At 31.7% G+C, this 17150-nt stretch overlaps 1 protein-coding gene across 3 annotated transcripts in view; it reads left to right on the plus strand.

The window, feature by feature from the left end:
* LOC143080608 (C-Maf-inducing protein-like) overlaps nt 1–8844 on the plus strand; it is a 72628-nt gene extending 63784 nt beyond the window's left edge. For all 3 annotated transcript variants that reach the window (XM_076256531.1, XM_076256532.1, XM_076256533.1), the window contains exons 17-19: nt 985–1090; nt 2812–2882; nt 3457–8844. In XM_076256531.1, the coding sequence (XP_076112646.1) occupies nt 985–1090; nt 2812–2882; nt 3457–3510 (231 nt within the window). In that variant the 3' untranslated portion in view covers nt 3511–8844. The remainder of the gene's footprint in view (nt 1–984; nt 1091–2811; nt 2883–3456) is intronic.
* The last annotated feature ends 8306 nt before the right edge of the window (nt 8845–17150 follow it).

The following is a 17150-nucleotide window of genomic DNA, read 5'->3' on the forward strand; positions in this document are numbered from 1 at the left end:
CATACTACCATAATAACTGCTTCCAGAATGTATGGTCAACAAGTCATATTAGTGATTTCACCATACTACCATAATAACTGCTTCCAGAATGTATGGTCAACAAGTCATATTAGTGATTTCACCATACTACCATAATAACTGCTTCCAGAATGTATGGTCAACAAGTCATATTAGTGATTTCACCATACTACCATAATAACTGCTTTCAGAATGTATGGTCAACAAGTCATATTAGTGATTTCACCATACGACCATAATAACTGCTTCCAGAATGTATGGTCAACAAGTCATATTAGTGATTTCACCATACGACCATAATAACTGCTTCCAGAATGTATGGTCAACAAGTCATATTAGTGATTTCACCATACTACCATAATATCTGCTTCCAGAATGTATGGTCAACAAGTCATATTAGTGATTTCACCATACTACCATAATAACTGCTTCCAGAATGTATGGCCAACAAGTCATATTAGTGATTTCACCATACAACCTAATAACTGCTTCCAGAATGTATGGTCAACAAGTCATATTAGTGATTCAACAGACAACTAACAATGACTACGTATATATGTCAGTTAAATCGTCAAAAACTGGTTTTGAAGTAAAAAGGAAATGGCAGAAGAGTTGTTTGAATGAATAGAAATAAGGAAAGTTAAAATTAATGCCCTTTTCTACATCTCTTTTGAGACCAAATGTGGTATGTTTTGTGGTCTCTCTAATTATACATTATCAAAATGTTAATAGTGCTATAGTTATTATAACTATATAAGGTGAAGAAGTTTATTGATCAGATATGTATAATATGCACAATGTGTAGGAAATATAAAGCCTATGTAAAAATAATGTAAAAAATAAACCTGTACATATAACAATGATTTAGTGGTGATTCTTTTTTGTGCTGTATTTTTTATATTTGTTTACAGTAGTGAGATTTTGTGTAATGAAAAAAAATAATGTGATAAAACATTGACATTTCAGTTTGGAGATAATGGACTACAGTTGATATCAGAGTATTTGCAGAAACTACAAGTCCTTAATTTATGTGAAACACCAGTCACTGATAAAGGACTTGTCTGTTTGTCTTGTAAGTTCTTTAAGTTCCATTTTTACACAATTTATCTCCACTCTTAGAACGTTTAGTTTTGATGTGTTTATCAAGAATGTTATGATTAAGATAATTATGAAAACTTAAAATTTTGGTTTTAGAATAACTTGATTCTGTCAGTTTTTTGTTAGATCAGATTTTAAGTAATTATGGAATGCTTTTAGCTTTATGTAACTGATGATCAACAAGTAAAATTATATCAAGAATATATTCAGTTGAAATGCATCATATTAGGGATGATAAGATTAAGATATTGATACTTATAGAATAACTATTCGAAGAATTCAAATAGAGAAAAAATATTCAACAAGTGACCGAACAACACATTAATTCACGAATGCGCCTAGCGCATGAGTTAATTATCAGTGTTGTTCGGTCACGAGTTGAATATTTTTCGATATTGGAATTCTTTAATTAGTTATTCTTTTTATTACATTGGTAAATGGCTTTTTAGCTCGCCTGACCTGAAAGGTCAAGTGAGCTTTTCTCATCACTTGGGGTCCATCATCCGTCGTCCGTAAACTTTTACAAAAATCTTCTCCTCTGAAACTACTGGGCCAAATTTAACCAAACTTGGCCACAATCATCCTTGGGGTATCTAGTTTAAAAAATGTGTCCGATGACCTGGCCATCAAACCAAGATGGCCACCATGGCTAAAAATAGAACACAGGGGTAAAATGCAGTTTTTGGCTTATAACTCAAAAACCAAAGCATTTAGAGCAAATTTGATGGGGTTTAATTGTTTATCAGGTCAAGATCTATCTGCCCTGAAATTTTCAGATGGATCGGACAACTGGTTGTTGGGTTGCTGCCCCTGAATTGGTAATTTTAAGGAAATTTTGCAGTTTTTGGTTATTATCTTGAATACTATTATAGATAGAGATAAACTGTAAACAGCAATAATGTTCAGCAAAGTAAGATCTACAAATAAGTCAACATAACCAAAATTGTCAGAGATTGTCCTTTATAGTCAATATTGAACAACTTTTCGTCATTTTTGTAACTTGTACAAAAATTTTCTTTTCTAAAACTATGGGCCACAATCATTACTAGGTATATATTTTAAAAAAGTGTCTAATGACCCTGCCTACCAACTAAGATGGCAGACATCAGTAAATACAGTAACAGGTGAGTGACACAGGCTCTTGAGAACCTCTAGTTTAAAGAAATTAATGTAAAACATGTAAGGAACTATATGTTTTTTCTACGTATTCACAATTTGTTTTGATCCGCTGTTATCGACGTCTTGACAACGACTATTGTTGTATGACGTCAGAGAGTGAAATAACCACGTTTATTTCACATGTGAAATTATCGGTATTTATCTAACTGGGAAATCAATGTAATTCATTGCAACCATTGTAATAAAGTGGATTTATTATTATTCATTGGATACCAATTTGTGTGGCTTTCATGGGTACAGGTTAACCAAAAATTTAAATGTTCATAACAAATTACAAATTTTCGATCACATTGTATACAGATTTGGCAAAACCACAAAAATCACATATCCACCAAAAGGCATGTGTTCTGCTATCCACAAAAATTTGTACCCACAAAAATAAATGTTCATATCATGACAAGTTATTGATAAATTTTGCATTTTGTTCAACTACAACAAATTTTTATCCAGTAGGAGACTATGTTTCACCATACAATACTCTCAGAATGTTTGTTTAAATTTTTTTTTGCTTTTCAGCTCTCAAAAACCTAAGGAAGTTGAATTTAAACAGTACGAGTCTGTCAGCTCTTACATTTGAAGGATTAAAGGTATACCTAGTGTTTATATTCATATTATATCTTTAATGTCTTTTCACTCAGAATTAAGGTAGTTAAATGCTCATAATCATAAAAGTAAATGAGGCTACCATCTTGGATTTTTGTTTCTTGTTGTTCAAAAGTGATTTGAAAATATGAAAAAATTAAATACAGATATGAAAATTTATAATAAATATCAAGAATTAACATGAAGAAGTAATTTGAAAAAAAAAAATGTCTCTGTTCCTAGTTTTAACCCTGTGTCAGTCAGCATTTTCTGGTTTTTTTTGTTGTTTTTTTTTTTAACAAAAGTTTGTTGTGATTGATGAATGTAGATTTGATTTTAGTATAAATTTAAAGTTAAAAATAGAAATGGGAAATATGTCAGAGAGACAACAACCCGTTCAAAGAGCAGATAACAGCCAAAGGCCACCAATTGGTCTTTAATGCAGCCAGAGAATTCTGCACACAGAGTTGTTTAGAGATGTCAAAAATGTTTGGCTTTTGTTTAGTCTTAAATAACATTAAATTAAATTAAATTTTGTCTAACAAGTATTTAACTAAACAAAACTGTTTGTTATTACAGGAGAAACTGCCAGCATTACAGGAGTGTGACGTACGTTATACAGATGCCTGGTAGATGGAGCAGAGATGTTGTGTTTTGTTTTATATGTAGTGTCATTGTTCCCAAGGAATTAAAATACATTTTTTGGAGACTTACAAAGCTGTCAAATGAATAGACTATCTTCAGAACTTTTTTTGTGGAGACTTACAAAGCTGTCAAATGAATAGACTATCTTCAGAACTTTTTTTGTGGAGACTTACAAATTGTGAAATGAATAGACTATCTTCAGACCTTATTCGTGGAGGAATTCATGGAAGCTTACATGATTTTATAGTTGAAGTTAACATATTATTCTTATCTGTGGAAAAATATAAAGTTTATTGACAAAAAAATATTGGAATACAGTTGAAAGTGAAATGTGTATACTAAAAAACTAATGAGCAGAACCTACATTTAACTAGTTGAACATAAAACTGTAATATGTAATTCATGGGAAAAAACTAGTAATTTGTGTTGTGTATTCGTATGTTCAGATCACCATTTCATTTGGATATGTAAAGTCGCAGGGTCAAAGGATTGAGCTTTAATTCAACTACAACACAAGATTCATGGAACCATTTTACCATTGACATAACCATGGCAACTAGTCCTTCAAATATTTCTGCCATTTTGTTTTGTTATGAGGACAATGGATCATTGTCATGTAAATTTGTAGAATTGTAATCAACATTTAATTTTATTGAACTAACTGAAGACTATATTATTTTTGATCTATTTTTGATCATACTTTTATCATTTCTGTCCCTTTTCATTATGTGAACCCACTTGAGCCATAAGTTGTGTATCTTTGTCTGTTACCCTATCACATCATTTTGATACCAGACTCTAAGCTTTGTAGAAGTGTGTGTATGTGGGTATGGATGTTTACTGCCAAGATGCCTTAGATTTTATGTTTTTCTTTGTGTATTCTATAACTATGTGTGAATTTCTAATTCTTTCCAAATATACACAGGGCCATTTCAGAGGCATTTTATTATTTCAGATAATTTTACTTCCACTTCTTTTTTTTGATTTTTTTTCTCCACACAGGAAGTATTTAAAGTTAGTTATTATTGAAAGTATAAATATACCATGCACCAATTTGTGAGTCATTGTATTTTATTTATCTATTAAGACCAAAATATAGGTTAAGATGTGAACATTTTCTGAAATGCATTTTTAAACTGTAAAGAAGCTAAGATTTTTTTTCATAAAAAAAGTTTAATTTGTTGGCAACAAAATAGAAAACTTTAAATGGCATCCATCTGATTCCATCATGAATTTCTTTTTATGGACCTAAGCTGAAGTGAGGTTGCAATATTGATTTTGTTTTATTACTTTTCCATGGTGAAATATAATCTCTTTCTGTTCAGTCTTATTTATTACTCTAATTTGTAGATTCATGTTTCATAACATTTTTCATTTACTATTTGTTGTTAAGAAAATATTTTATATTCAGAGAGACCAATTTTAATGTTTTGTTGTTGTTTTTGTTTGTTTGTATGTTGAAGAATATTAATGTTATTTATTTAATTTTTGGAGGCCAATAAATTGTCAAAAGTTATTTACAACTGAAAATGATACAGACTATAAAGTTATATTGTTAATTTATTTGTTGAAAAAGATTAGAATTAAATGAGGCCTTTTTATATTTTTTCATCTTAAACTTAAGTACATGTAGATACATGTATTTTTTTGTCTAAACAGTGACTACACATGTATTTTTAGTCCCTGATAAAGTCGAAGTGGACGTTAAGGTTTGTTTTTATTGAAGTATTACTGCTTTCTTTCCAGTTTTCATGTTTTATATAAGAAACTGCATTCAGACTTTCATACCTTAAAAATCAGATATACCAGTATATCAAAATTCAACTTGCATACTTTAATTGAAATGAATGAATCATTACTGCAGGGCCAGGAGTAGTTAAAAAATGTGCTATCTAGCAGGTGCTTTAAACATAGTCCCAGAAATTAAGTCAACCGTACACCTAAAATGAGACTGTTTTGTGTGCCTGTTATTGCATTTGGTAGGTGTTCACTAGTGTCGGTTGAATTCTTCTTTTCCAAGCAGAATTTTTTAAATGATAAGAACATGTTTGTATCAGTGACATACTTTTGGGATAATTTTAATAAGATCACAGAGAATATTTGTACATGTTAAGTTTTACAGGAAGTATTAATTTTATATTGTTAGATTTGTTGTTTAGTTGACAATAACATTTCTGATGTTTTAAATTTAGGCCCAGAAAGTTTATCACCATATACTGATCTTATTTTAATTTGACATGTATATATATCTGCCAACCTTTAAAAAGGATTAATTTGTTTAAAAGGGCACATTTATGTAATGGAATGTACACTCATTTTATTTTATGAGCCTCAATTTTATTTCATGATTCAACTTTCGATATCTCATTAGGTTGAGAGGGGTCAATCAAGGCAGAAATGCTGTTCATACAATTGAATTTACAGGATCTACTTGATTTATTTATTTATTTTCTCATTGTAGTCTTTGTAAAAATCTGATAATTCAAAGGATTTGATGCAGTATATATTTTTCCATTGAAACCAGGACATGTCTTTGAAACTTCAACCTTTTTAATTGATCTGAAAATGCATGAAATATTTGCAGCTGGACATAAAGCAACAATTAATCAATCACCAACTTTTTAGTGTAGTTTTGATTTGCTTTTATCCATATGGAATACCTTGACCTATAATCTATTTGTAGTTTCAGTTCTTACATTTTCTGAGGTTTTAATGGAAAAGGAAATCTTTTATACAGGGTGTAGAAATAAAGTTTTCCCTCAAGTTTTAACTGAATTTTTATTAAACTGGAGAGCTCTTAAAGCAGCCAACAGATATGATACTTTAAATTTAAGTCAACGTCTGAATATGTGTTATATAGTTTTAAAACAATTTAAAAAGGGATTTTGTCTCTAGGTATCCCCTTGATTAGAGATTTAGATGGTATTGTCCAAACAGACTGAAACTCATGCGGTTTCTTGGCAGACAGACAGCAGTTTCACACTCAAGGGAGGGGCTTCGATGGTAGAGTGGTCTAAGTAGTTACTACTGTAATCTCTAGCCATTCAAGACTGAGGTTGTGAGTCAAACCCACGCTCCTGCTGGTTCACACAACTCCAATCTTAATTGACTAGGATTGTTAGTTTTCCTAGCAAAGGTCATGGTTTTCTTTGTTCAATCCAGCTATTTGACTAAACTGGCTGCCACGAAGTATCCCAAAAGTGATGCTTTAACGTGGGGTTTAAAACCAAAAATCAAAATCAAATCACACTGGAGGGTCTACTATGGTGTAGTATCATGATGTGCCATTGGACGCCCTTTATTTCCAAATTGTCAAAGGACCGGCTAAGATGTTGATTGTTAAAGAAATGAGATTGAAAATATTTATTATTTATTTATTATTAGGATATTGAATTCAATTTGAACAAGTTGAAAATGTTGAATTTTAGTGTAAAAAAATTGTTAGAAAAAAACCTGTTCCTAAGTTCTCTGTGCTATGTATTGAGTGGCATAGATATGTTTTCTTATTTGACAAACTTTTATTAGCCTGACATGATGACATGCAGTATATGATGAACAATTGTGTATTATGTTCATTTGTGTATCCTTTTATAAATTGCTGATTGCCTTAATTAATCCATGTAAGGATTCTAGCTTCATTTTCTTAAACTTGTTGTTTTCATACTGTTGTTTCTGAATTTAACATAAGGAAGTAACAAATTATTTTTTTTGTTTGTTATGAAAAAAGTGCTAAAATATGGTAGGTTTGTAAATATTCTGTCTATTCATATATTTATTTTATTCTCATCAGCATTACTTCTGTTTATATCCCACAAAAGTCTTCATCATTATCCTTACTACGTAAGTTTCTTGTGCCGTTTAAACTATTATTGTTATATTGACTTTGTTTGAAATGAGTAGAGGAAGAAAGTTATTTTATTTACCAGAGGAAGTTTATGCTACTGGGGATTCACTTAATTTCGTGGGTACCAATTTTCATGGATTTAAGAAAACTAACATGTTTGTGGATAATTAATTTCATGGATTTTGCTGCAGTCTGCATACAATCCAATAGAACAATAGTAATTTGTTGAACATTTAATTTTGTGGTTAACCTTGACCCAAGAAATCCATAAAATGTGTATCCAACGAATAATAATGATTCCACAGTAGTTAAAAACATAATGGAGTTCTCTGGTGGTATATGATGATATATTTATTTTCTGTTATAAAACTTTTGTTAAATGTTCTTATAGGTATAAAGACTTTAAAAGTTCTGTTAGAACCTTACTATTTATGTTTGTGCAATAAAATATTTTCTCATAATTACACATTTTAAAGATATTTTGCAATTGTGAGCAAGCAATCAATGCAATATTTAACATAGTTTTAACAGCTTTTCACATATAAATGGTCTTGGATGAGATATGGTGAATACCAATACATTGTTTGTAAATTCTTTGTCCACGATTTCATTGTTGTTGACTTGATAGTGCCATCTTTTTTTGTCAGGTTTCTGTCAAATTTGAATGAATCTTTACTCTTATCAGAACCCAAGATATATATTTTTATTTATCAGAAATGGTGAACTGATATTAGGGAAGTGGACTTCCATAATATATATTATTGTATAGCAATATAATATTGCCCACAGAAAGTAACCAATAGTTAGCGTGCAATAAATTCTAACATTGCACTAGTGCAATAAATCTTCAAAATTCATGACGTCATTATCGACAAAATCTTAGTTTAAACCAATTTTTACTTTTAAATCTTATATTGCTATACAATAAAAGGGTTATTGCATGAATATTGGGGAATATTGTCCCTCGTAGAACATATATTGCACTCGCAAGCTCGTGCAATATAAAATTCTACTCGGGACAATATTCCCCAATATTCATACAATAACCCTATATTATTAATAAAGCGGTAAGGGGTTATATGGGCTTGCTCAATCAAATTCTATCATCATGTAAAACCTGATATACATTTGTATATAAATTGGTTTAACTTCTCTAGGTATAGTTATCTTTCTTTTGATTAGCATTTTAATTTCAATCTAGTGATGGACCAAACAATAGTTATCTATCAATATTAACTAACAGTGTCATGAAACACAACAAACATTTAGAGATGAAGCAAGTCAGAAAAAAATAATCAAAATTTTTGTTTTAGCAAATATTAATTTGAAATTTAAAACATGTTTTTATTGACAGCATTATTGGTAGAAAAATTCTTGTTTATTTTGTATGTTAGTGATGTTATAAATTTTATATTTTTCATTTCAAGCTTTTTGCATTTGTGTGAAAGAATGAGAAATAAATGTGATATTTGTAGAAATTTGTTTTTGTTCATTTTCTTTAATTTGATCATGAAGAAAATAGTGGCAGAAAAGTTACTTTACTATACAAGTCCTGAAATTGACAGAGTAAAAAAGGGAGACATAGGTATGCTGTTTCCAGGTGATGTCAACAATGTATTACCTGTAGTTTGTAATTAGGTCAGTTTATGCTGAACCACCAGTGATACGTCATTGATGTTAGGTATGCAGTTGTACTAGCATCGGTACATCACATTTCCATGGAGAAAATTTAACCACTGGCTCCTAAGTCATAGTCTATTGACTTTAATACATTTGCATATTTTAAATGTATTACTTTGTGATTTATAGGTCAATTTATGGAGAACCATTAGTGGTAGGTATGTACTCTAAAAGATCTTTGGAATTTTTTAGTATCCCCCTCTGATTGACACCACCTCTAGAAGAGTGTTCAGCCCATGTCCTGTTTAGTGTGGAGCTGTTTGAACTAGAGGCTCTAAAGAGCCTGTGTCGCTCACCTTGGTCTTTGTGCATATTAAATAAAGGACACAGATGGATTCATGACAAAATTCTGTTTTGGTGTTGGTGATGTGTTTGTAGATCTTACTTTGCTGAACAATCTTGCTGCTTACAATCATCTATCTTTAATGAAATTGGCCCAGAATAGACAGTGGAAAATATTTTGTGAAAATTTACAAAAATTTATAAAACATGAAAATTGTTAAAAATTGACTATAAAGGGCAATAACTTCTTAAGGCGTCAATTGACCACTTTGGTCATGTTGACTTATTTGTAGCTCTTACTTTGCTGTACATAATTGCTGTTTACAGTTTATCTCTATCTCTAATAATATTCAAGATAATAACCAACCAGATGATCGCCAGGGCGCAGCTTTATACGACCGCAGAGGTTGAACCCTGAACAGTTGGGGCAAGTATGGACACAACATTCAAGCTGGATTCAGCTTTAAATTTGGATTGTGATTAAATAATTGACACAGCATAGGTTTCTGACACAGAATGAATGTGGTCTAATAAACTTAAATTTTTTTTTTTAATTGTCTTTGAGCAATTCACTATGCTTTTGAATATTAATCCTCTCAAAAATATGTTTGAAGAAATTTTCTTTTTATTTATGAAATCTGAAATGAGAAAAATTGAACCCCCCCCCCCCCCAATTTTTTTTTCACATCCCCCTTTCCCTTATTCCAAAACTGATCTCAATTCAAATTACTAATGGAGTTTGCAACAATAACTACTCATTTAAATACATCATAAAATATTCAAATGTTAGAAAAGTGCTTGTTATCACTGAATGGTAAAGATTGTTTTAATTTATCAGATGGTAGTTAAAGTGAATATACATTGTATATTGTATAAAACAATGATTTAAGTTGATTCAACTACTATTCTGGACAAAGAAAGATAACTCCAATTGAAAATTTCTTGCTATTGCACGATATTGTGCAATTAGATATTTCTAGCTATTGCGCAATACTGTGTAATTGAAAATACTTGCTAATGCACAATAATGTGCAATTGGAGATTTCTTTCTATTGCACAATACTGTTCAATTGAAAATTTCTTGCTATTGCACAATACTTAATATAATAATTTTGGATCCTGATTTGGACCAACTTGAAAACTGGGCCCATAATCAAAAATCTAAGTAATAAGCAAAGACCCATCGAAACAACATCTGATAAACAAATTTAATAATACTTTTAGATATTTGGATGACATTTTGGCTCTCAATAATGACGACTTCAGTATGTATATTAAAGAAATTTATCCTGCTGAACTTACTTTAAATAAAGCTAATACTAACAATGACCACTGTCCTTTCCTCGATCTTGATATCTATATCACTAACGGAAAGCTGAATACTAAAATTTATGATAAAAGAGATGATTTTTCATTTCCTATCGTTAATTATCCATTTTTAGATGGTGACGTTCCCTTGTCACCATCTTACGGTGTTTATATATCTCAACTTGTACGATTCGCTCGTGTATGTAACAATGTTTTAGATTTTAACGAGAGAAATTTATGTATTACTGAAAAATTATTACACCAGGGTTTTCGATATCACAAACTAGTCAAAACATTTACTAAATTTTATCATCGGTATAAGGACATCATTCGTAAATATAGCTCAACATGCAGACTTCTTATACGTTCAGGTATTTCACATCCAATTTTTTATGGAAATATTCTTTATAAAGCACAAAGGTGTCAGTATTCACCTCAAAAACTAACAAAACCTTTGAATAGACTTATTAAGAAGGGATATAGTTACGATACTGTTGTCAGGTCATTAAAGATTGCATATTTTGGCGTTAATATTGATTCACTTATAGGGTCTTTGCATCGGAACTAAACACATTTATTCAAAAACCAGTTGTTGGCATGACACGGGTTATGTTCTTCTCATATATGTTATGATGGTATGATACTAAACCCCTAAGGGGAAGGATTGTGCCTGATGTTCATATGATGAAATCATAATCTTTCAGTCAGTTTAATTGAAGTCTGGAGCTGGCATGTCAGTTAACTGCTAGTAGTCTGTTGTTATTTATGTATTATTGTCATTTTGTTTATTTTCTTTGGTTACATATTCTGACATCAGACTCGGACATCTCTTGGAATGAATTTTAATGTACGTATTGTTATACGTTTACTTTTCTACATTGGCTAGAGGTATAGGGGGAGGGTTGAGATCTCACAAACATGTTTAACCCCGCCGCATTTTTGCGCCTGTCCCAAGTCAGGAGCCTCTGGCCTTTGTTAGTCTTGTATTATTTTAATTTTAGTTTCTTGTGTACAATTTGGAAATTAGTATGGCGTTCATTATCACTGAACTAGTATAATTTTGTTTAGGGGCCAGCTGAAGGACGCCTCCGGGGTGCGGGAATTTCTCGCTACATTGAAGACCTGTTGGTGACCTTCTGCTGTTGTTTTTTTTCTATGGTCGGGTTGTTGTCTCTTTGGCACATTCCCCATTTCCATTCTTAATTTTACATGTTTAGATTCAGCATATCAAAGAAGCCCAAGAATTCAATTTTTGTTCAAATCAAACTTAGTTTAATTTTGGACCCTTTGGACTTTAATGTAGACCAATTTGAAAACGGGACCAAAAATTAAGAATGTACACACACAGTTAGATTTGGCATATCAAAGAACCCCAATTATTCAATTTTTGATGAAATCAAACAAAGTTTAATTTTGGACACCGATTTTGACCAACTTAAAAACTGGGCCAATAATAAAAAATCTAAGTACATTTTTAGATTCAGCATATCAAAGAACCCCAAGGATTCAATTTTTGTTAAAATCAAACTAAGTTTAATTTTGGACCCTTTGGACCTTAATGTAGACCAATTTGAAAACGGGACCAAAAATTAGGAATCTACATACACAGTTAGATTCAGCATATCAAAAAGCCCGAATTATTCAATTTTTAATTAAATCATACAAAGTTTAATTTTGGACCCTTTGGGCACCTTATTCCTAAACTGTTGGGACCAAAACTCCCAAAATCAATACCAACCTTCCTTTTATGGTCATAAACCTTGTGTTTAAATTTCATAGATTTCTATTTACTTATACTAAAGTTATTGTGCGAAAACCAAGAAAAATGCTTATTTGGGCCCCTTTTTTTGGCCCTTATTCTTAAACTGTTGGGATCTCAACTCCCAAAATCTATCCCAACCTTCCTTTTGTGTTCATAAACCTTGTGTTTAAATTTCATTGATTTCTATTTACTTATACTAAAGTTATTGTGCGAAAACCAAGAATAATGCTTATTTGGGCCCTTTTTTGACCCCTAATTTCTAAACTGTTGGGATCTCAACTCCCAAAATCAATCCCAACCTTCCTTTTGTGTTCATAAACCTTGTGTCAAAATTTCATAGATTTCTATTTACTTAAACTAAAGTTATAGTGCGAAAACCAAAAGTATTCGGACGACGACGCAACGACGCTGACGCCAACGTGATACCAATATACGACCAAAATATTTTCAATTTTTGTGGTCGTATAAAAACTGCAAAGTTGTCTTAAAATTACCAATTCAGGTGAAGCAACCCAACAACAAGTTGCCCAATTGGTCTGAAAGTTTCAGGGCAGATAGATCTTGACCTAATGAACAATTTTATTCCGAGCAGTTTTTCTCTATATGCTTTGGTTTCAGAGATATGAGCCAAAAACTGCATTTCACCCTATACTCTATTTTTAGCCATGTTGGCCATCTTGGTTCACGGACAGGGTCATCGGACAATTTTTTTTAAAACTTGATACCCTAATGATGATGGTGGACAAGTTTGGTTAAATTTATCTTAGTAGTTTCACAGGAGAATATTTTTGTAAAAGATTACAAAAATTTACAAAAAATTGTTAAAAATTGACTATAAAGGGCAATAACTCCTTACAGGGTCAACTGACCATTTTGGTCATGTTGACTTATTTGTAGATCTTACTTTGCTGAACATTATTGCTGTTTATAGTTTACCTCTATCTATAATAATATTCAAGATAATAACAACCAGATGCTCCGCAGGGCGCAGCTTTATACGACCGCAGAGGTTGAACCCTGAACGGTTGGGGCAAGTATGGACACAACATTCAAGCTGGATTCAGCTCTAAATTTGGATTGTGATTAAATAGTTGACACAGCATAGGTTTCTGACACAGAATGAATGTGGTCTAATGAACTTAAAAAAAATGTTTGCCTTTGAGCAATTCACTATGCTGTTGAATATTAATCCTCTCAAAAAAATGTTTGAAGAAATTTTCTTTTTATTTATGAAATCTGAAATGAAAAAAATTGACCCTCCAATTTTTTTTTCACATCCCCCTTTCCCTTATTTCAAAACTGATCTCAATTCAAATTTCTAATGAAGTTTGCAACAATAACTACTCATTTAAATACATCATAAAATATTAAAATATAAAAAAGTGCTTGTTATCACTGAATGGTAAAGATTGTTTTAATCTATCAGTTGGTAGTAAAAGTGAATATACATTGTATATTGTATAAAACAATGATTTAAGTTGATTCAACTACTATTCTGGACAAAGAAAGATAACTCCAATTGAAATCCAATTTGGAATTTCTTGCTATTGCACAATATTGTGCAATTAGATATTTCTTGCTATTGTGGAATACTGTGCAATTGAAAATATTTGCTATTGCACAATACTGTGCAATTGAAGATTTCTTGCTATTGCACAATACTGTGCAATTGAAGATTTCTTGCTATTGCTGAATACTGTGCAATTGAAAATTTCTTGCTATTGCACAATACTTAATATAATAATTTTGTATCCTGATTTGGACCAACTTGAAAACTGGGCCCATAATCAAAAATCTAAGTACATGTTTAGATTCAGCATATCACAGAGGCCCAATAATTCAATTTTTGTTAAAATCAAACTTAGTTTAATTTTGGACCCTTTGGACGTTAATGTAAACCAATTTAAAAACGGGACCAAAAATTAAGAATCTACATACACAGTTAGATTTGGCATATCAAAGAACCCCAATTATTCAATTTTTGATGAAATCAAACAAAGTTTAATTTTGGACCCCGATTTGGACCAACTTGAAAACTGGGCCAATAATAAAAAATCTAAGTACATTTTTAGATTCAGCATATCAAAGAACCCCAAGGATTCAATTTTTGTTAAAATCAAACTAAGTTTAATTTTGGACCCTATGGACCTTAATGTAGACCAATTTGAAAACGGGACCAAAAATTAAGAATCTACATACACAGTTAGATTCGACATATCAAAGAACCCCAATTATTCAATTTTTGATAAAATCAAACAAAGTTTAAATCTGGACCCTTTGGGCCCTTTATTCCTAAACTGTTGGGACCAAAACTCCCAAAATCAATACCAACCTTCCTTTTATGGTCATAAACCTTGTGTTTAAATTTCATAGATTTCTATTTACTTATACTAAAGTTATGGTGCGAAAACCAAAAAAAATGCTTATTTGGGTCCCTTTTTGGCCCCTAATTCCTAAACTGTTGGGACCTAAACTCCCAAAATCAATACCAACCTTCCTTTTGTGGTCATAAACATTGTGTTTAAATTTCATTGATTTCTATTTACTTAAACTAAAGTTATTGTGCGAAAACCAAGAATAATGCTTATTTGGGCCCTTTTTTGGCCCCTAATTCCTAAACTGTTGGAACCAAAACTCCCAAAATCAATCCCAACCTTTCTTTTGTGGTCATAAACCTTACGACGCCAACGTGATAGCAATATACGACGAAAATTTTTTCAAATTTTGCGGTCGTATAAAAAACAGCAAAATTTCCTTAAAATTATCAATTTAGGGGCAGCAACCCAACAATGGGTCCTCCGATTTATCTGAAAATTTCAGAGCAGATAGATCATGACCTGATAAACAATGTTACCCCTGTCATATTTGCTCTAAATGCTTTGGCATATAAGCCAAATCTACATTTTACCCCTATGTTCTATTTTTAGCCATGGCGGCCATCTTGGTTGGTTGGACGGGTCAGCGGACACATTTTTTAAACTAGATACCCTAATGATGATTACGGCCAAGTTTGCTTTAATTTGGCCCAGTAGCTTCAGAGGAGAAGATTTTTGTAAAAGTTAACGATGACGGACGCGAAGTGATGAGAAAAGCTCACTTAGGGCCAGATGAGCAAAAAAGCCATGAGTGGTACCGAAGCAAAATGAAGAATATCGCAAACTTAGATCATTGGTGCCTTCTGTAATCATATAAAATCAAACATTTACTTCTTCTTATCGTCTATTTGGCTCATTTTGTGTCATGCTGTCTTGAATAAAAACGCAATAAGTCTGTTGCCGCACTTAATAAGTGAGGATCATTGGTGCCTTCTGTAATCATATAAATACAAACATTTACTACTTCTTATCGTCTATGTGACTCATTTTGTGTCATGCTATCTTGAATAAAAACACAATAAGTCTGTTGCCGTACCCAATTAGTGCGGAAATGCCGAACAAAACCTGATACTAGTAAGTCTGTTTCCATTCTACACTGTGTCATAAGTGTTTTGTGTTATATAAATTAAACCGTTTGTTTTTCCTGTTTGAATGGTTTAACACTAGTAATTGTTGTGGCCCTTTATAGCTGAACCAAGACTCCATCTTGACCTATAATAGGTTACGTTACAAGTTGTGACTTGGATGGAGAGTTGTCTCATTGGCACTTATACCACATCTTCATATATCTATAGAATGGACCTATGATTATCCAGGACTTTAGTAAGTGTTGTGTGGGTATATGTTGAGTTCCAAGTGAATTGTTAATACCTAATTCATTTATCAACTATGTAATGTGATTTACAAACAAACATTACCCATGTCATTTGGGGCTCTTATCTCTGATTGTAGTTGAACATGACAGTTGTCAATTATGCAAGTACTTTATCATTACTTCAGCCTTATATTAAGTGACCACACTAGCCAGAAAATTGACAATACTAAAGACAATCATACTTGAATAAACTGCTCTAAAGATATAACCAAAATAATCCCCAAAATGTACATATGAACACAGCCATAATACAAGTTTATATCTGTAGATATGGATATTTTAACATCCTGAAGTATCCAAGTACACCCTGAGGCGCAGTCAAAATGTGTACAGGGTACTGAAGGGTGTTAAAATATCAATATCTATGGATATGAACGTAGATAACAAATTTATCCCCGGCATAGTCTAAATTTGGCGATTTTTAGAGAAATTCTACCACAAAGTTTAATGTGAAAGTAACGTTTTTTTTTCATTTTTTTAAATATCTTTTATTCAAATTTGGGATTTGTACATATTTTTAACGGGGTGCATGATACTACCTTAGGTAGAAGCCTACAGGTAGACAAATATAAGACGTTTTTAATCTAAAGACCGAGAAAGTGAAATGGGTCGAATTTGGTGCTAAAAGTTGTGAGAGTTACATCATAGATGGTGTGACGTCAAGGTGGGTCATTTGCATAGCTAGGTCAGTTGTCCCATTCATTGACAATGTGGCAGAATAGTGATGCCTTTACTAAATTGAGTGCAAATAATCGACATAAAAAGATAAAATCGTCAGTGGGTTAAGTATCTAATTATACAGACATCATGGATAATCTACAGAATTTGATATTTCATAAGGAACAACCATGGAACTAAGGAAAAATGTGCATGAATTTCCCTGATGTAATGGGTAGCAACGTCTGGGGATATGGGTTTTGTAACGATGTGCGTTAAACAATCAAAATCCTAGAAATATACTAAGCCGGGGATAATAATTATTAACCTTCCACTGTACTGTTT

The sequence above is a fragment of the Mytilus galloprovincialis genome, chromosome 6, assembly GCF_965363235.1.
Source record: "Mytilus galloprovincialis chromosome 6, xbMytGall1.hap1.1, whole genome shotgun sequence".
Classification (NCBI taxonomy): domain Eukaryota; kingdom Metazoa; phylum Mollusca; class Bivalvia; order Mytilida; family Mytilidae; genus Mytilus; species Mytilus galloprovincialis.